A 20,541-nucleotide genomic window follows, 5' to 3' on the forward strand; every position below is an offset into this window, starting at 1 on the left:
TTGCAGAAGTGAAGCACTACTGACCTTGTGTTTGTAGTTCATAAAACTTTAGCTATCAATCGTTTATATATTTGGCATTTTATCTCAATTTTATGCAATGTGTGGGCAGAAATATATAAATTTTATATGAGATGACATTCATTAGTATATATACTTGAGAGTTTTAATAAAGCATGAGTGTTGTAATTCAGTGTAATCTGTGCAGTCTGCATGGCTTGAAAACCTCAAGCAAAATTTTTCATCCCAAAGTAAACATGAGTGAAAAAATAGACATCGATAAATTTTTTCCCATGGTATTTTAAAAATAATTATCAGTTGGAACTGGCTGTCCTCTAGCAAAGTTTAAGTTCCACTTCAATAACTTGAATAGATTGCAATTTTAAGAATATTTTTCTTTAAAATCAGACTTGCACATTTATAATACTTCCACATTTATGTATTACTAGACATTCATATAGAGTGAGTAATAATATTTTTTTAAACAGATTTTATATATGATTTCCTATATGAATGTTTGGACTGTGAAGGTAACCTGTTCATTTCTACTGCCAAATGAAATGTCTTTATGATTGATAAAAAGTGAATTTTTTTTGCTTATTATAAAATGCAAGCATTTTAAACCCAATAAAATATTACATCATAAAATAGTCAGTAGCATAGATCCACACTTATTATAAATTTTCAAAGCTCAGTTCAGAAGCAGATGATGCTTTTTTTTCTCCCAAAAAATCATAGTTGGTGATTCTGTATTAATTTATTGGAGAATAATTGTATTTTAAATATTGGGATTATGGAGCAGAGTTTAAACCAAGCCAGGGAGTTTTTCTTGTGTCTAAATAAAGCACTCAGATGTAAAACAATGCTCTTACATTATTGAAGAAAGTAGGAGGCAGAGTATACTTGGTGTGGTTTGGTAACAAAGGATTGAACTGGGGTGCTGGGTTTTGTTCTGACTAAATTATGAACTCATCCAGGCATTGCTTTCACTGAAACCTGAAAGGAAGTTTGAACCCTTCTGGCTGACTGACTCCAGGCAAGTTATCCACTTTTCCTGTGCCTTTTTATTTTACCAAAAATAAGAAGGTTTTAGGACAAAACACAGAATGTAGGAAGTGCCAAATCATTTTGGATGTCTTTTTTTTTTTTTTAGTTGTCCAACATTTAGGCCTTAGTACTGTCAGGTATTCTACAGAATACAGGAAAATGGCATTTTATATTCATGGTTGAAAACTGTTGTTTAGGCATGTTTGTGCTGGAGGTATATTTTCTCTTCAGATTATTGTTAATACACAAACTCTTAGCTCTATTAACCATTTTTCAGCCCTTAATGCTAACATTTAAATTCCTCCAGTTTGTATGTGCTTTCCTAATGTTTGTAAGCAGGTGCTTGAAACAACTCTCTTGACAACAGCAGCCTCTGATAAATAATAAATAATACTCAATACTAAAATGAGTTGATTGCCTATGTTTTAAGCTAATAGCTTTTTTCTCTTGCTTTAATTTTTCATCAGTGAGAGACTGAAAGACTTGTTCCCAAATGAATTAAAAATCCAGAAGCTTTCCACTTGTTCGAAGAGTTGTGGATATAATCTATTAAAATCAAGATGTATTTGCTCAAATTCTAGAAGATTTGCCTTTAACAAACAGTGTTAGGAGTCAAACAGTGAAAGTGATCACCCCACCAGTTAAGGATTTGTTTCTTCTCCTCCCATAAGACTGTTTCTCATTTGGAGATGCATCAGTGTAAATATCAAAACAAAAAAAGCCTGTGTGAAGAAGAACGTGGCCTTTATTGTAAAATGAGTTACCATATTCCTTCAGCAATTCCAAATATTGTTGGTCTTATAATTTTTTACATTTCCAAAGAGCAAGTTTGTTTTTTAACAGGTATAGTTTGTGCCATTTGCAGCCAAGCAATTTCTCAGAACATGCTGTGTGTTTAGTGGCTTCAGCAGTGAATTAGGGTTTGAGATCAGGAAGATTAAGGAAATCTATTACACTTTATTGTAATATTCTGAAATTGTTTTGAAGTGAATCATTAGCAATGAGCTTAACAAAGGTATAAAAGTACTAGACTAGCACTGTGCTAATAAAAAGACTGTCAGCATCCTTATTTTATAAGAATCTTGAAATAAAAATGCTGTTTAGAACACACCAATACAGACAAATATGAACAGACAAAATAGAACAGACAAATACAGATAATTTACAAATTGCTATTATAGCAGTTATTTTAAAAATGAAGTGAACATGGGTGATTTAAAGTGATTCAGTTTCATTTTAGTTTAATTTTACAGTCAATGTCAGCATTGGATGTTCTGCAAGAAGACATTGCTTGCGTTTGTGTCAGGTAGGATTGTCTCTGCTGTGAAGGCAGATTGTCCCACTCTGCAGCCACTGCTCTGGATGTGGCTTTTTGCAGGGATGGGGTTTTAGCCCGCTTGCTTTATTCTTCCCTTTGCCTCCTTTTGGCTGACATCTCTCTAAAGCCATGTAGGCTGGCAAGATCTGTGTTTCCCTGAGTGCAGCCCCCCTAGGGAGGTCTGGGTTCTGTTCCCTGAGCCCACCTTGGCCTCTCCAGGTCACAACTGTCATAAAAATCTTTTTTCCTTATAACTACAGAACTTTGAAACCTGAGTGAATTATTAGAATTGTGTCATAAAAGAGAGCTTAAATTAACAGAGCAAGCAGGAGTCTGAGATGTCCCTTGTGCCCACAGGTTGGATTGTTTTTGTGTAATTGCCTGAGATTCCAGCTTTTCCACCTGCCCAGCCATTGTATTTGTAGGGAAGCCCCAACAAGGGCAGGAATGATGCATCTGACTCCATGTTCTCAGAAGGCTAATTTATTACTTTGTAGTACTATATTATATTAAAGAATACTATATTATACTGAAGAATACAGAAAATATACTTACTGAATGCTAAAAAGATAACAATGAAAGCTCATGACTCTTTCCAGAGTCCCAACACAGCTTGGCCCTGGTTGGCCAAAGAGTGAAAACAACTCCCAGCAGAATGCAATGGAACAATCACCTGTGGGTGAACAGTCTCCAAACACATTCCACATGAGCACAACTCAGGAGAAACAAATGAAATAAGAATTGTTTTTCTTTTCTCTGAGGCCTCTCAGCTTCCCAGGAGAAAAGTCCTGAGTGAAGGGATTTTTCCAGAGAATGTGAATGCCACACCCAGCTATGGATATAAAAGGACCTGACAAAATTTCTTCTCCCATTATGGCAATTCCCCTGTCATGGCCAGAGGTCCTGCCCTCTGTACCTTTTTGCTCATGATGAAGGTAAATTGTCTCTTCTTTCTGGAGAACAAGTGGAATATTTAAAGCTTTGGCACTATGAGGTGCTGCTGTTCAGTGCTTGGCATTCATTCCCAACATGTCCAGCCCAGCCTCTCTTTCCTGTATCACTGTGACTTTTTTTGTTGTTATTGCCCTTTTCCCCTCCTGGACCTAGATATCTAAATTGGTTTGCAAGAAATCAGTCTCCAGTGTGGTAATAGTGTGCTCTAAGATAATGATAGTTTTCTTTCAACTTTTTATAATATTTAATTAAGGAGTCAACGGGATCTTTTTCTTTGTGTTGATTCTTGCTTAGAGGGGAAAAGAAGTCCCTCAGGAGAACCACTAAATAATTTCTTAGCAAGACAGGCTTGTGAGGCTTTGTCTCCACCAGATCAGCTAAAACACAGCCTGTCTGTTCACATAAGTCACAAAGTCTCTGACTCTATGGAATGAACTCTTGAATTCAGTGGAATGACTTGTGCTCAAAGTTAGGCAATTTTGCAATAATTCATGCTGCTACAGTTTGAAACTGGTAGACACAGTAGTTTCTAGAGTCATCTAATTTCTCTGAATTCCTCTGACATAAACTCAGAACCTTGCAAAATGCTGAACCTCATGTTTTACAGATATTTCTTGAGGTTTTCATATTAGACTGCCATCTCTGGTATCAGTTCTTGTATATCCAGGAAAAAGAGTGCTAATCTAGTTCTTAACATAAGGATTTTATTTGCTGAGTCAGATTTTGAGGTATTTTAACATAAATGTGTTTATTCCTGTGGTGATCTTACATTTTTGAAGTAGCACAAATTGCAAGGGTAAGGTGACAGTTTGTAGTAAACTTGTGATGTTAATATTGCATCTAATATTAATTTATGGAGCTAGAAAAAATGTATTAAATATGCCCTGTTTGCTGTTTCTTTGGTTAAACTTTTGCCTAGTGAATGTGTCAGCCTTTTCTGTGCAGCAGAGCTGTTCCACTTAGCACATGTTCAAAAGACTGAGGATCTGTCCCCTGAAATGGAAGTCCCTGAAACTTTCTGTGGTTTTTATTCCCAAGGGATGATGGAATATGATCTGCTGTTTGGATGCATGAAAGTTGATTAAAGTTGTGTGTTCGTGGATCTGTTCTGAATGCTGCTTGTGAAAGGTGAAGGCACAGCAATGAAGCTCTTGTCTTTATAGAGCTGGATGGCAAAGATTTGCATTTCTCAAAGCTTTCAAGTTGTGTCAGAGCTGATCATGGAAACAGCCTTCCTCTTGAAGGGAGAGAAGGGAGTTCATATTGAGGCTTTTTTCTGATGAATCTTTGATTAGTGCTTCAGTGCTATTTATAATCATCGTAAAGCTGTTATGAAATAGAAACTGTTAACTCAATTTTCAGAGGGAAATTCTGAAACAAAGCCACAGAGGTATCCTGTGACAGTGGGAAGTCTTGAAAAGAGGCTTCTTGAAGCAGAAGCTCTTGTATTAACTGCTGGATCTGCCTTTCTGAAGCAAATGTGGTTTGAGTTCATTTTGTTCTCTGCTTTAGATAATATGGAAAAAAAGAATCCTAAATAGTTATGCTAAATATTTTTACAGTGGGGAAAAATCCCCATAGGAAACATTAATGAGCTATGCAATAAATACTGCTTTTACAAATGACCTAACCTTTGCTTCATTATAGTCATGTCCTGTGAGAAGTAAACAGGGTAATGTTCAACTGGTGCATTATTTAGAGATTTTTGGTGTACATTTTGAAAGCCTCATACTGAGCTGTGCCCACAGGATTCCCATTAAACACAATGGGAGCCGTGTGGCTGAAATCCTGCAGAGCTGTTTGAAAATGGATCCCGTGCTGTGCTGAAGATAAATGATTAAGGAATGAGTGCTTGAGTGGGGAGGAGGGAGTGATGTTGTGAATCTCCACTTAGGGCTGTAGTTGGACTGAAAATCTTTCTCTAAGCCCTTCTTAAATGATCTCCTGTTTCTCAAAAGAAATACCAATACAGTACAAATGGTTAAACATTTGCACCTTAGAGATGTCTAGGCATCCTTTCACTTCTCTTTACATTTAGCTTTTTTGTTATACTTTTCTTTTTCTGCCTTCTTACTTCTTGCTTAAATATTTCATGGCTTTTTTTTTGCTCAAAGTTCTTTTACGCTATGTTGTCTTTATTTCTGATCCTCATGTCTTGTATTGTTCTCTTCCTCTCAATTCTCTCCTTTCTTTCTTCAAATGGGAGCAGGCAGTTGTGGAAGCCCATCCATGCAGCAAATATTTCTGTGCATTTCAGTGCAAATCCTACATAGAGAAACGTTTCCCTGCATTAACCCTGTTCATCTCCAGGATAATCCAGTGTAAAGAGAAGGGCTTCAGCAGTGTCAAATTTGGCATTTTGAACGCCAGATTTGTACTGTGTACTCCTGTTGTTACATCATACAATAGATAGTGGCTGTGACAGAATACTGTGTTTGGAAAGATGGTGGAGTGCATTATGGAAATTAACTTGGAGGCTTAAAACTCTCCCTGCCTTTTTTGTTTGTTTGTTTGTTTTAATGCAGCTGTTCCTTTTTTCCTCTTGCATTTCATTTCTATCTTGATATTATTCTTTTTCCCTTTTTTTCCTCATCTTCTCTTGCTTTTGACAGGCTTGCACACATACAGAAGGGGAGAGCATGAAAACTTATTAATGACAAAATACATATCCTTGATTTTTTGTGACCAGCTCACAATTAGTTTCGTGCAGCTCTTGTTTGTTGGCATCAAAGCTGATGGTGCTGTTTATGACACTGCTGCAGCACTCTTCTGTGTGCACTGTCATGTATTTTTATTGCCTCATTATCAACTGCTTGGTTGTAGAAAAGCTGTCAATATAATTTTAGAGAGGCTACCACTACCTAATGACACAGGTAATTAAGCCCTTGGAGACCATTATTCTGACCATATTTTACTTGTTTAGGCTGGTTTGCTCTGCTGCTGTGGTTTGGAAATCTAAAGCCACAAGGCTTTCGTTCTGACATCTCTGACATGACCTGCTCTTGTGGGTGTTCTCTAACCACCTGAACATTAGACTGCAAGAGTTGCTATTTGTACATCTGAGGTTTCTTTGATAGCAGATCTATTTTGCTGCTTGCTGCATCTGTCCTGCAGGAGGATAAACTCCCTTTGAGCTGAGCAGTGGAATAGGAATCTGTGTTGTTCCAGGCAGTGCTGCAGGAAACCTACCTGGAAGAAGGCATTCGTTATGCTCAGGAGATACTTGGCATTCACTGTCCTGCCAGTTTGGATCTACTTTGAGGCAAAACATGTTGGAAGCATTTTATTTATATATTTTTCATTCCATAATTTGGTAATTTGGAGAGTGCAATGAGGAAGGTTTGTTGTGTGAGCTGTTCCCAGTCATACAGAGTAGACATCAGAGCATCAGCTGCTCCTGATCACAGCTGCTCAGCCCAGAACAGCCTCATACCCTCTGTTTGGAATATACTTGAAGATCTGAAGCAAGCTCTCTGCTGAGGAGAAGAAAGGAAAGACAGATTTTAGATACACCTATAGCAGCACATTATCCCCCTTGGAATTAAAATATCATATCATTATTTGTAATGCAAACATCACTTGGAATATTCCTACACATTTCATCCATCTTTGCTGATCTTATATTTAGAGGTTTTCAGGAAATTACAGCTGATAAGAAAATCTCCGTTTTTTGCTTTCTTTATTGTAGTAATTTTGAGCTGAAATTTGGAAAGACTGAAGTCCAAAAATTGAAAAGAATTTATATTTATTAAGACTGCCTATTGTCTCTTTAAAAGTACTTTTAAGCAAATCTCATGGCTGGGAATCAGAGCATCGTTCCTTGATATTCTTTGTGAACATTGGAGGTGACCCATTTTGGGGGAATCTAAGTTCAAGGTGGGAAGCTTCCTTCATAGTTGGCTCTTGTGTAGTTACATGTGCAGGAGTTTGGGCCTTTGCAGTTGGCTGTACAGTGTCAGGAAGGGGCTGGAGCTGTCATGTGAATTTGATTTTTGATGTAAAATTTAGATTATGGAATGAAACTAGGAATGGTTTCTTGAATTTATCTTTTTTTTTCTTCAGAGTCCCATTGACTCCATTGGTAGTTGGTTTTTCAAAGTCCTTAAATTCTCAAATAGCATTGTGACATAATGCAGAAATTTTTGCAGCTGTGTGAGGGTGGTCTGGGTACCACCTTGAAGCTGTGACTCAGAATTAAACAACAGCTTTTTAATTTTGAGTGGCTGTACAATTCTGTAAGCAGCTTAAAACAAAAGTGGTTGGTCTGCATCAGGGTCCTGGTATGCAAAATGAAATATGAGTATTTGGAGAACTGCTAGATAGATATATCCTTCCATCCAGCTAAACATGTGCAAATATGGAAAAACAAATATTTGTTTAAAATGTAGAAAAAAAGAAAAAAGTAACCCCCTGCCATTATTTGAAATTGGAAATATTTGCAGTCTGTTTGTATAGTTGCCTGTAATTTTTTCTGAAGCTTTTAGCTGTGACTATTTCTGGTGCCTCCAGCATGAATATAGTTTGAACTTATGAACATATGTTTAAGATGACACAATAATTAACTTTCTCTGTGCCTGGTTCTATCCACTTAAAGTTAATGAAAATCTCTCCTGTCCTAAGGTCCCAAATATGCTGCTGGGGACCTGTAGGAGGGACAGTCCTTCCAGCTGAAAAATCCTTTTGGTTGCTGGTGAGCAGTTTTTCTGCAAGGCTTAGTCTTGGGCTGGATTTTGTTCCTCTATGCCTGTAACTTCCAAAATCATATACAGGGCTGCTGATGGAAGACACCCATGCAGCCCATATGGCATTTGTCTATCTGTCAACACAGAAATAAACATTACCACTGATTTCTATTGCTGTTCAGAAGCTTTTTGCTGTAGATAGAGGTTTGATGAGTGAAATCCATATGACTGAGAGAGACAATGGAAACACTTCCAACATTTCCTGGCTCAGATGGTAGTTAGAGCAGTTTCAGAGAAATGTCATTTGTGATAACAGAATTCAGACTTGTGTGGGAGCAGTGATGTGCCAGTGCTGAGGTCTTTCAAAATCCTACCCTACTTATCTGGTGCTCAAAACATTCCTGTTATTTTAAGGATACTTTGAAAATTTCCACTGGGATCAATGGCCAGTGGTTCCACCCAGTCAAAGTTGTGCTCAGTCTTTCAGTTCTGTGTAATTTGGAGTGTTGGCATGGTCCAGGGGACAGAGAACCTGATTGGGTTGTCTGCTTTGGGGAAGGATCCTCCTCTGTTCATGTGACTGGAGCTGTTTCACCCCAGCATGGCCATGCAGTCATTCCTTCACACACAAGACACTTGAGATGCTCCTCATCCTCAGGGCGCCCTTTGGGCAACAGGTCAAAGATGCTTTGAGTGTGTTTTGGAAAGAGGGGTTTGTATGAACATGTGAAACCTGCATGGCTTGGGCAGTTGGGAAATGCCACAGAGCCTGTGGTGGGGAAAGGGTGGAGATGGTGCTGCAGGAGAAGGATTTGCCTGGATATTTCTGGTTTGATAAGCACCTGTGCTGATGAACAGAAAGATGCAGACGTAATGTATAATTCATATTTATTCTTTCTGCTGCTGTTATGAAGGATGTTATTACTTTATTTTCCAACTGAAATATTAAATGGGGATATTGAGCATTCTGCTTTGCCCAGCTCTCTGCTATCAGGCTTGTACCAGTGCTTTATCCTAAGCAGAGCTGAAAACCCCTTGGGGTTTAAAGCCCCAGCATTTCCCATCTGTCAGTTCCCTTTTAAGTTTATCACATACCCATTTGCACTTCTCTCTCTCTTTTTAATCCATTTCCAATATCTAAATTCCTTGTAGAAGTTTGTGTTTGTCTCCTGGGCCCCAGCCCTTGAAGCCATGGGCTCACAGCTGGCAGCAGGGGCTCCTCAGGAGGGGCATGGAGGACAGCAGAGCTGGGGACCACCACGGGGGTGGCTCATCCTGGGGACCACCACGGGGGTGGCTCATCCTGGGGACCACCATGGCTCACACACTGAGCTCTTGGGGTAGCTGCAGGACACTGCACAGTCTGGAGAGGAACCTGCAGATCAGAGGCAGAGCTGAGGAGAGCAGGCAGCCATGTCTGCTCCTAATGGGAATCCCTGGAGACAGAGCACACAGCCACTAATTTAATTGAAACCAAGTAGAAGGAGAGACATTCCTGCAAGGATGCAGTGAACAGGAACTGCTGGTGATGAGCTTTTTTATTTTTTTCCTGTTACATCTTGTAAAGCCACTTTGATATTTTCCCTGTTTAACCTGGCTCATTGCAAAGCTTTGAATGGAGTGGTGAGGGAAGTGAGGTGCAGGTAACCCCAAACCTGAAGGTCAAAATTACTAACAAGTAGGGAAACAGATTTGTCTGGGATCTGAGAGAAGCTCTTTGGTTGGTTGGATTATGAGATTGGAGAGGGAGCTGGGAAGATTGGACAGAAGCACGGAGTTCTGTGACAATGCCAGACAGAATGCAGTCTCCAAAGAGACCACCAAAGTCCAGCTGGTGAAAACACCAGCTGGTTCACAGGTGAACAGGAGCTGAAAGAGCTGAGAAACCACACAGGAAACTGTTCCTTTCTGTGTGGTCAGGGGGTAGGAAGGGCTGAGACAGCTCAAGGAGCTAAAATCCAGACCACATCTCCAGGAAATCTATAACTAAAAAGAGAAGTTGGGAGACTTAAATAGGAGAGAAACAGGAAGCTTCACTCTTTCACAAATAAGAGCTGGAAAAAAATATCCTCCTGAGGATTTTAACTACACTGAAGTAACAAGCTGAAGATAGAGAAAGATCTGTTATTGATATTTTTCTCTGAGACTAAAAAATTATCCTGCACCTTGCATGACATGAGAAAGAAAAAGCTGAAATAGAAAGCTCAACAGCTGCAGTGGGATTCTGTGGATACATCTCTGTAAGACTAAGTCAGGATCTAGCTGAAGGAATTCTTGTGACATACATGTGAAATAACCACCCAGTAATGCCACATCAGCTTGAGGATGATGAGGAGGGAAGGTGGTAGCACCTAGCAGAAGGCAGCTGGCAGCCTGTGGGAATCTGGAAGTAGGTCAGGGGGGAAGGGGTTAAACTGTCACTGACCTTCTAGTGCTGAACAGCTCCGTGCTGCCTGTCCCTTGGAGGGAGAGCTGCTGTGTGGGACAGGCTGAGCAGAGTGTGGCTTGGGGAGAGGGTTTATGTATGGCAGAGGCACAAAGCAGGTTTCCTGACCATGGCATTGCTGTGGGGTGGCACAAAGGACGTGCCTGCCTGTGCAGGTGATGGTCCTGAGAAAACTGCCAGGGAATTTGGGAGCTGAATTGCTCAGTACTGATGCATCAACCTCAGCAGAGTGTGCCCAGCCTGGCCTGGCTGATGCTGTGCTCTGGCACTTGCAGGGAGTGGCACCAGCAGGGCCAGGCAGGAGAGGGAGGCAGCAGAGCTGTCAGAAACACATCACTGAGAAGCTTAAAAGCAAGTCTCCAGCAAAAATACAGAGGAAGCTTCCTCCTGCAGCCTTGGACATGAGATCTGTGTGCTGTGGGCTGCTCCCTCAGCAGGGAATGATGTTGCCTCCTTTCCATAGGTTCCTGTCTTCCCCTTGCCCAGAAACACACTCAGGGAGAAAAAAAAAAAAAAACAAACCAAAATAAATTGCTGTCCATTGCAATTGGATTAATTTCCTGATATTCCCTCAACAGCACAAGACAAATTGTATATTTTAAGTGTAGGAATGATTTTGGTTTGGGAGGAATAGCAGCAAGAAGCTGTGGATCATAAATTCAGGTCCGCAGCTCTCGGCATGATGTGTAATTAATTTTGTATTGTGGCTTGAAACTGTTTTTATTTCTCATCCTGTTACTCTACCTGGTAGGCTGGCTCAGAGTCTCACTTTTTAAATTATTAAAAACATCCTAATTCCAGCCTAAATGTATTTCTAACAATTTGTTTTGTTAATCATCTGCCTTAGGTTGATATAGTTTTCTTTCACACTTTACTTTTTCCCCTGATTCTCTTGTGTGAATCATACCTGGCCACTTAAACCCTTGGTCTGTTAAGTTTAGCAAGTTTATTCTCTTCTTGTGGCACACTCTGTCATTTCATCTTCAGAGCAATCCCTTTTGTGGAATCCTCTCTGGATAAGCCACTCCTGAACACTTGTGGTTGTAATTGTAAATATCTTCCACATGGAATCTTGACAGTGCTTTCCACAGCAGCATTAATATTTTATATTACTTAAATTCTTACAGTTCAAGAACAGATTCTGGTTTCTGAATGCCTCATTTCTTCTTCTGCTTTGTGCTTTGAGACATTGATCCTTAGCTTAGGACTGGTGGGGATCTGTTCCCCTACACTGTAGTGGCATTTTGTCAGGAAACTTAAGGAGCTTGTGTTGAACATGGTTTTCATTTACTTTTCCCCTAAAAAAATCCCCCTGTATTTATTAAAAAATAGAAGTTGAAAGGAACACTTGAATTTTAATAAAATGACTATTCAAATGACATGTGTAACAGAAAATGTAATGGTGCTATGCAGGATGCTTCAGATGAATAGACAGTAAATAAAATACAAAAGAAAGGGGAAAATAAATGTTCTTAAATAGTGCTTGAAGAATGCAGACTCAGAAGTGATGAGCTTTAGAGGTGATTTTTCAGATTTTAACAGCTTGCTAGTTACATAAGATACAGAGAATCCTTGGCAAAGCAGTCCAGCAAGAAGGCAGAGTACACATGTGAGGATAACTATCCTAAAAATAATCTGGAAGTGCTGGATGTTGGATTGGGTCCAGCTGAGATATTAGAATCAAAACCAAGAGCAGATAACCTTTTGTGGTTACCAGAAAGGGGAAAAATATAGGTCAATGTGTAGAAATAGCCTCTCATAAAGCTCATAATTTTTTTGCTTCACTTCCAAAATGTTCATACCCTTTGGTGGCCTTGTTCAGGGAGCAAAACATGAGATCTAAAGCTGAATTTATAGACGCTCCCTTATTTTTGCCTTCTGTAAACAGGATTTGTAGTAAATTGCTCTGGCATGTGTTGTCACTGTGGAGAGTTTTATAGATCATAAGGTAACAATAGCTTTTCAATTAAGGTGCCATTAATTCATGCATCAAAAAATCTCATTCATAAGAAACAAACCTTGATTATCCCCCTGTACCATATCTGGTCCTAAAAATGGGCAGCTGGGATGTGAGTGAAGAAGCAGCAGCTCACAAACTGCAGGAGCTCTGGCATCAGAGCTGTGCAGTGAATTTGACTGCAAGCATAATTCACCTGCCTGTTTTCTCCTAGGTTTTTTCTTCTTTTTCAGATATTCCATGGCTGCCCAAAGCTTGTAATATCCTCCCAGGGCTTGTTTGATGGTGATGTGACCACACAGTCTGTAATGTCTGTGATTCAACTCAATAGCTGTCAGCTCTTACAGACTTTTGTAGTAGCTGCAAACAGCAAAACCACAGAAGTTTCAATTGTCTTTAACTGAGCTCTTGGTCATGTTGCAAAAATTACCCTATTGCTTAGAAATCAGAGTGCTGATGGGAGGTGTTTCTGATTGCCACAAGAAGCTGAGTGCTCACCTGTCCCTGTAAGGCTGTTCAACAAGGCAGGCCTGGGGTTCAGAATAGATTATCTGAGTTTGACTGAAGATTAAAGGACCTATTGAATTTAAGAATTCATGATTTTCCTGAGCTGGTTTAAGTGATGATAGTAATATGCAACTAGACTTTATTTTCATTAATACTCTTAGGTCTAAATTGAAAAACCGTGATTTAGTGCTGGTTGAATCTATTCTTTTTCCCATTTTTGTTTGTTTATTAATTTGGAAGAATGCTGTGGAGGACTAGCACTGGAACTGCATTTGCATAGATAAACACAATAATTAAGAATGCTATTACACCATTAATTTAAAAATGAAATGGTGGGCATGTTAGGAAATTAAATCTTTCTGTGAGGACTGCACAGGAATTTATGGTGTTAGAACAAATCATTTTGGTTTTCTTGTAAAAGGCATCTGATTAAGGTCAGCCTATGAGCAGAAATGGTTCCAATCTGCATCTGAAAAACTGCACCACTGTCTGCACTAGAGATTAGAGCTGGCTTGATTTTATGCACATTTGGTCAACAGATGGTCAAACTATTCTGTGGGCATTCTGGCAGTGTGGAAGTCTGCACATCAATGACAAAAAACCATCACAGGAATAAGTAGAATGTCAGTGTTCATCTGAGTAGAATGAGCACCCAGTGTCAGCTTCTTGAAAAGTAGTGTAGTGGGCTGACTTGGAAGGAGAAAACCTGGAATAACATCACGTTGTTGCTTAATTAGCCAATGCCATTCATTCTGATAAGACTGAAAGAACAGAAAAGCTATGAGGCTCATATAAAAGATAATGCTATTGGCCTTTGGCCAGAGCACTTAGCTAATATTTCCTGTCTCGCTGGATTGTTACCTTAGAAATAAACAAATATAAAAAAGATATGTTGTGAATAATTCTTCTGCTCAATTTCATTTGGAAAGAATACTACACAAAAGTCATGTTTCTCTAAACACAGTAGAAATAAACAACAGCAGGCAGTTCCTGGTCTGACATGCCCAGGAATACTGGCACCTTCTTCAAGGTCACTGTTTTAATATACAGTGTGTCTGGCAGTATGAGTTAAGGTATTTCTCTCTCCTGCTTGTGCATCACCCTTATGCCTGTGCCACAGCAGTTTTCCCTTCTCCAGCCCCTATTCCAATCTGGGCTGTTTTTCCAGCTATCTCAAGGGACTGAGACTGCTTGAAAGGAAAAGAGCAGAAAATAGGAAAGGGAGAGAGAAAAACTATTGCAACTCAGCTGAAGGAGAGGCTGTACTGGGGTGAGAGTCTGTCTGGGACATGGGGAGTGGGGAGACGTGTGAGGACCTTTGGCTGCAATTGTCACTCACCATTTTTGGTTGTGAAACCCAGTGTCTTTGTTGTCATGTATGTCACTGCTCCTCTGGTTTTGATCCTTTTTCTCCTCTTACCCACTGCTGAAACCAGCTCTACTCCCAACCCTGTTATTTGTGATCAGCCTCATGACATCTCCTAAGCCCGTGGGATTTAATTTCTGACCCACCTTGAATGGGACCAGTGTTTCATAGGTGGCTTCCCTTTTTCCTATAGTGGGAAGGAGCAGAACTCCTTTTTCTGAGCAGGCTCCATTCAGCAGGGTTGGTGTTGTCATCAGTTTGGCATTCTTGGTGAATGTGTGTAGCTCCAAGATGACTTTTGATCGTGCCTCCTAGCAACTTTTAAAATGGAAGTTAAGACCTTCCTCCTTTAATAGATGAAGTGGATTGCACTGGCCTGAGATGTTGCTACCAGGCTGGAGCCTGCCCTGGCTTTTTGCCCCTGTTTGAAAGGGCAGAGAAGGTGCAGGTGTTTAGCTGCTGTGCCCCTCTGAACCAAGGCAGTGGCACAGTGCCCCCGTGGCACAGTGAGGGACAGCAGAGATGCCCTGGACAGCCTGTCTGAGCTGCACAGACCCCACTGTTGGCTCAGAGCACAGCTGTGTGTGGGGCTTTTAACCCAACTGCTCCTAAATGGCAAGAATCTTACCCTGGTCTTGTTTGCACTGTTAACAAGGTGATGTCTTTTGCACACATTTGGTTTGGGTTTAGTGACAGAGCTTGGGTAGGATTTAAACAATACAACTAAGTACTGTGCATATTCAAAAGATAAAAGAGTGCCCCTAATGTGTTATTCATAACATGGAGCATGAGAACATTATAAGGCTAGGATTGTCTTTAAATATTAATTTCATGGTAGCCATGGATGCATTAGGCTCTTGTAAAGAGCAAAAACACTGAATGCAGCTCTGAAATTTTTTCCATGCAGTTGACTTTTATAAATATTTTTATTCCCTAGAATGGAGGAGACAGTGAGAAATCTGCTGCAGAGCCAAGGATCCCCAGGCCAGCATGGAGAAGGGACTGTCAATATCATGAAGGTATATCAGGTATTAGTGACTTATTGCCTGTTTTTTTGTGATAGAAAAGTTCTTTAAAACAAAAATCCCACTACTGAAACGAATATCTGGCATTGTTTCCTTTAATTGTTTATTAATTATGAATACTTCTAAGTGGTAGTTGGTTCAACCTACGTTTTCCCAGGTGTTCTCTCAGCAGAGTTTAATGCTTTACACTTTTATTAACCTTGTGGTATCTGCTGTTGTTGCTCCTCATAGTTCACAGAGGACAAAGAAACTAGTTTTGAAGCCTTTATTAAAGCACTTAATATTTTAAGTCTCATGTTCCAGCATCTCTAGTAAACATAGGTATTTTTAACAATTTGACCTTCAGACTGTGATGCATAATTTTACCACTCATATTCCTATTGGGTGTGGGGATCCCAATCAAGCTTCACAGTTTCATATCCCTGCTTGTGGCAGGTGCATTGTATCACCCTCACCAGGGGTAGAGAGAGAGTCTCAGGACAGAGTTCAGGAGAGAAAGATTTTAGAGGTTTTTCAAAGGGAACCAGGTCTGTTTATAAGACAGAAGAGTTTCACATTTTCCCAACAGACTGTTGCATTCTGGAAACAGTGAACCTAAGGTGGTGGAAAACCTTCCAATTTAAGAGTCTGGAAACAGGAGTGAGATACATCTCAGTTAATCAGATATCAGGCACGTGAATTCTTAAAAATATCACTTAATGAAGTCAGTCCTGGGCTGTATCTTTTTTAACAGAATAAGCATTCTTATAAAATACTGAAATAATATATTAAAGTCTATACCAGGTAGTGATCCACCAGATAAAACACTTTTCAAAAGTTTGAGTTATATTAGTTCATTCTTACCGCTGATGGATCAAAAATACAGCAGTGTAGCTACACAAAAATGTATATTAAAGAGTATTTATCACTGTAATTACATTTTCATTTTAAGCTTGGGTTGAAGAGAAAGGAATCTTTTAGTTTAACCTTCAATAAAATCGAATTTTCTTGTTAAAATGATAGCCTGTAAAATTTAATTTCAGGACAAATTAAATTTTTTTGTTGAAGTTATAATAGAACATAGTTCCTTTAGAAACTGTTGACAAAGGCATCTCTGTTTTATACACTATCTTTCTGGGGTGCAAAATTATAATTCAGTTCCCTTCTCTTATTTCTTTATGGGTTTAAATCCATGCATGCTGCTCACTCCTGTCACCACACAGGGGTTGTTCCCAAGTGGGCTTGATGCCAGTCTCTCTGTCTATTCCTAACAGACATCTGGGATGATTTTATGATCTGCTTTTCTCTGTGCTGTCTTGCTGTGGATACCCCAGTAAGGTGGTACCATGGTTAGGTTTCAGCTTCTTTGGGTTTTGATTTTGAACTCTCAAGAAAAACAGAAAAAAATACTGCAGTTTTGTTTCATAGAACTGAGGCTTTAGGGGTTCTTTATTTTTCTTTTGGGCACAAAACTGGAAAACAATTAGCTATGTGGTCTTCGAAATTTGAGATTTTGTGTGCTGCTTTCCTGGAGGGGAGATGAACCAGTCATTCCAATTTCAGTGCTTTATGTTTCTGTGTAGTTTCTTTCACTATCTTTATTTGTTTCTTAATTTTTGGGAAAAAAAAAAGGGAATTTCTGTATGGTCTTGGGTTTTCTTCTCCTTCTGGCCCACACTGATATAGATATTCATTGTCCCCAGTCAGGCAGGGGAGAGGGCACTGTGGTGTGCTTTGTGTAAAATCACCTGGATTTATTTTCTGACCAGCAAAAAAACAAGGCAGTTGTGTCCAGATGCAAGAACAGTTCTTCATTTTCCTTCAGCTCTAGCAAATGGACCCCTTTTGTTGCCTTCTTTCAGGACTCAAGGTTTTGTTTGAATTTGATGGGTGGTACTCTGGGCAAATTCTTCAAACTGGAGCTTTGCTTTCTTTCAGAGTGAAGCTGTTTCTGTCCCAGGTCCTTAAAACACCCATATATCAGTGTCTCTGGGATCATTTTAGTGCATAACAGCTTCCTTCCCTTCCTGCCCTTTTCTAGTTCCCAGGAACATTTTCATTCATGGTATCTCTCAGCTTGTTTTTTAGCCATTTTCATTCCTTGAATATTGCTGGTATGCAATCATCTTTGCTTAGGAATTTCCTCTCCTAATCCTTGACTCAGAAGGAATGGATTTTCCTCTCCTGGAGGAATAGCTAGGCTGCTGCATCATACACCAGTCTGTGGCTGGTAAAACAGGTCAGAAATGCAGAGCATTTTTATTGTGGGGTTTTGGTTTTTTTTTCTGAGTATCTTTTTGAGTCATCCTTCCTCAGATCCCTTTTGTTCACTTTTATGAAAAATGTGAACGAATGGCTTTTATTTCTAGGAATGTCAAGGAATGGCTGCATTGCCATGGCCTGGGATGGCTCCCTGCCATGTGGGTCAGGGCTGGGGTCACTGGGTGTGTTACAGTCACACAGTGAAGGCTGGGCAGTGACCACCAGTCACAGCCACAGCTCATACCTGAAAGGCTCCTCAAAACAGGTACTTGGCAAAGAATCTCCGCTCTGAAATCTTTACAAAGCATTTTAATATTGAGAAATATATTATTGAAGCTTTCTGTGAATCCTTAATATGTTACTGAAACCAGCTGTGTGGAAGTCACGGACACACACACACCATTTGAACACATGATGAATCTTAAATAGGTTTTGTGTCCAAATTCAGCAAGATACGTCAATATTGCAACCAAGACATTTCATTTGTATTCCTCCAAATGTACTCAGGCAGTTTTTTGATATATTTATGAGCATAATTCACAAATAGGAATAGAAACTGGAATTTAATACCCAGGTAATGTTCCTTAAAAACACCAAATGTAAAACCCAGGTAATGTTCCTTAAAGCAGTGATGTATTCAGGTTTTTGGGAACATGAGAACTGTATTATCATCCTGTATTTGTGAAGGAAGTTTAAATGAAATTTTGAGTGTTATATTTGTATGCATACAGAAACTTTATTGAATGTATAACTACTAATATTGTTCTGAAAGCCATCCTCTACAATCAGTTACCTTATGGAACATTTCCTGAACCTCACACTTTCTCCTGTGATTAGTGTGATATCATCAAAACTGTATGATCAGTTGGTTCAGTAGAGTAAGGGATTTTAGTGCAGATTGACAACTCTGTGTTTCATAACAAATGGGGACAAATGAGGTGATTTCCAGTGACTTACCAACATATGTCCCATATTCTTTGACACAGTGGTGACTTAATGAAGTTTGTTGAAGTAAATATCTGAATATCATAAAAGATAACTCTGCACAATAAATGCTTTTGATGTATGACCATTGTCTATTTAGTTTTTTTAACAAATATAATTATTGTTCTGGGATGTATGAAATTGAGTTATTATTACATTATCAATCAGTATGCCTGACTCCAGAATAAATATTCTTGCTAGTGAACTTTAAATGTTGCATAGTGATAATGTTAGAATAATAACAATAAGAAGGTGGAGCTTAAAGCATGCAGTGTTACTGCAATATTTTGTTAAGTCTTGCCAGTATTCTTAGTTAAAGCAAAATTTTCTAACTCTTTCCATAGAGCTAGATGCCCTATGGGATTTTAATTTGCTGGACTTACAGATGAGTTATGTGATTTCTTTTGGGTAAATGAATTAAGAAGCAGGATTGTAAATAAAATTTTCCTTTGTTATAATTTTACATAATAATAAAGGGGAAAATTATGATGAATGCTTGCATAAATGTAGACAAGAATGCATGTTATTTGAATAGCCTTAACCATCATATTTCTTCCTTTAAATTTTATTTGCCTAAAAGACTCTACTATGCATTAGCTTTATGGTGTTTCCAAGAGACATTGACCACCTGAAAATAAGAGCATGAAAGGCCAAACCAAGAGCTCATGTATTCCCCAGAAGTAACTGTGTGCAGGTCTTGAACCCCAGACTTTAAAGCCAGCACTCCACAACCTTTCCTTCCTGAGTTTGCCCTTGAGATTTGGATATCAAAAAACTTGCCTGTTTGATCACAATGCTGGATATTCCAAGTAGAGTCTTCCCTGATTACAGATCACTCAAAGACTTGAAGGGGCTTTTTAACTCATTTTGACTTTGTCAGCGTACAGTGATTGAAATGGATGAGGAAGAGAATTTGTTGTAAGTTCACAATTTAATATCATTCTGAAATTGTCCATGTGAGCACTAAAGCTCAGGACAGGCGTGGTACAGTCACACTGGGGAGGTAAAAACATACCCAAGTGATACAGGCCCATTTCAGGTGGCATTGTTGGCCACATCAACCCCATTTTTTGTCTGCATGCTTTTGTGTTACTCAAATGTGGAACAGTTGTTGTGGCTGTCACTTCTAATTTGCACAGCCGTTGGTGTCAACAGCTCTTTCACGAGAGGAAAAACTGTAACCATTGGCAATATAATTTTATCTTAACACAAAATTATACAAGCTTATTGTTCAGGCCATTGATATGTAACATTTTATAGATAGGGGCATGGCCATGAATTGAATAAAAGGCACTAGATGAATTCCCTAGCTAAAATCCACGTAGGATTTTTAATGCTAACTTCTATTGCAGAAGGAGGATACATATCCTTAAACATCTGTCTCTGGAGTGCGAGTGCCCACAGGGCACTGCATCAGCCAAGCCTCCTAAGCTGCTAGGGAGTACATTACTAGGCAAATATTAGCAGATTTGTGTCTCACAGAGAAGGGCAGAGAGGAGCCATCCTCACTCTTGGGAGCTCCACTGGAAATCCTGGGATTTGTGTCAAGGACACAAGCATTTGCTGTTGGGCTGCTTTTCCGTGCAGAGAAATCCAGGGCTAGCTCAGTAATAATTTAATACCTTATGGCTTTTTGTAGATTTGCACCATTATGCAAAGATTTTGGTAAATATTTAAGCAAAATGAGGTTGGATTCTCTACCCCCAAAAGAGGGTGATTGTGCTCCTGAGGCACTGTTCAAAATTTCAGTTTTGTTGCAAAGAGTTTTCCCTTTTTGGTTGTTTGTGATACTGAAGCACAGCAATGGAGTTGTGCTCACCACAGCAAAGTCTCCCAAGTGAAATGTGCCATTTGTGTGCCTGTTTGTCAGAAAACAGCCTGTTCTTTCCTTCCCAGAGTCATGGAGCCACAACGTTTTTTGTGTTGGGAGAGACCTTAAGGATCATGTCACCCCACCCCCTGCCAAGGGCAGGCAAACCTTCCCCTAGACAGGGTGTTCCAATGCCCAGCCAAGCTG

The 20,541-nt window shown here is 39.5% G+C and overlaps 1 protein-coding gene across 2 annotated transcripts in view; it reads left to right on the forward strand.

Moving 5' to 3' along the window:
* NCKAP5 (NCK associated protein 5) overlaps window positions 1–20,541 on the forward strand; it is a 351,387-nt gene that overhangs the window by 206,731 nt on the left and 124,115 nt on the right. For both annotated transcript variants that reach the window (XM_059852591.1, XM_059852590.1), the window contains one exon: window positions 15,212–15,302. In XM_059852591.1, coding sequence (XP_059708574.1) covers window positions 15,212–15,302 — 91 coding nt within the window. The remainder of the gene's footprint in view (window positions 1–15,211; window positions 15,303–20,541) is intronic.

This window comes from Haemorhous mexicanus, chromosome 8, assembly GCF_027477595.1.
Source record: "Haemorhous mexicanus isolate bHaeMex1 chromosome 8, bHaeMex1.pri, whole genome shotgun sequence".
In the NCBI taxonomy this organism is placed as follows: Eukaryota; Metazoa; Chordata; class Aves; order Passeriformes; family Fringillidae; genus Haemorhous; species Haemorhous mexicanus.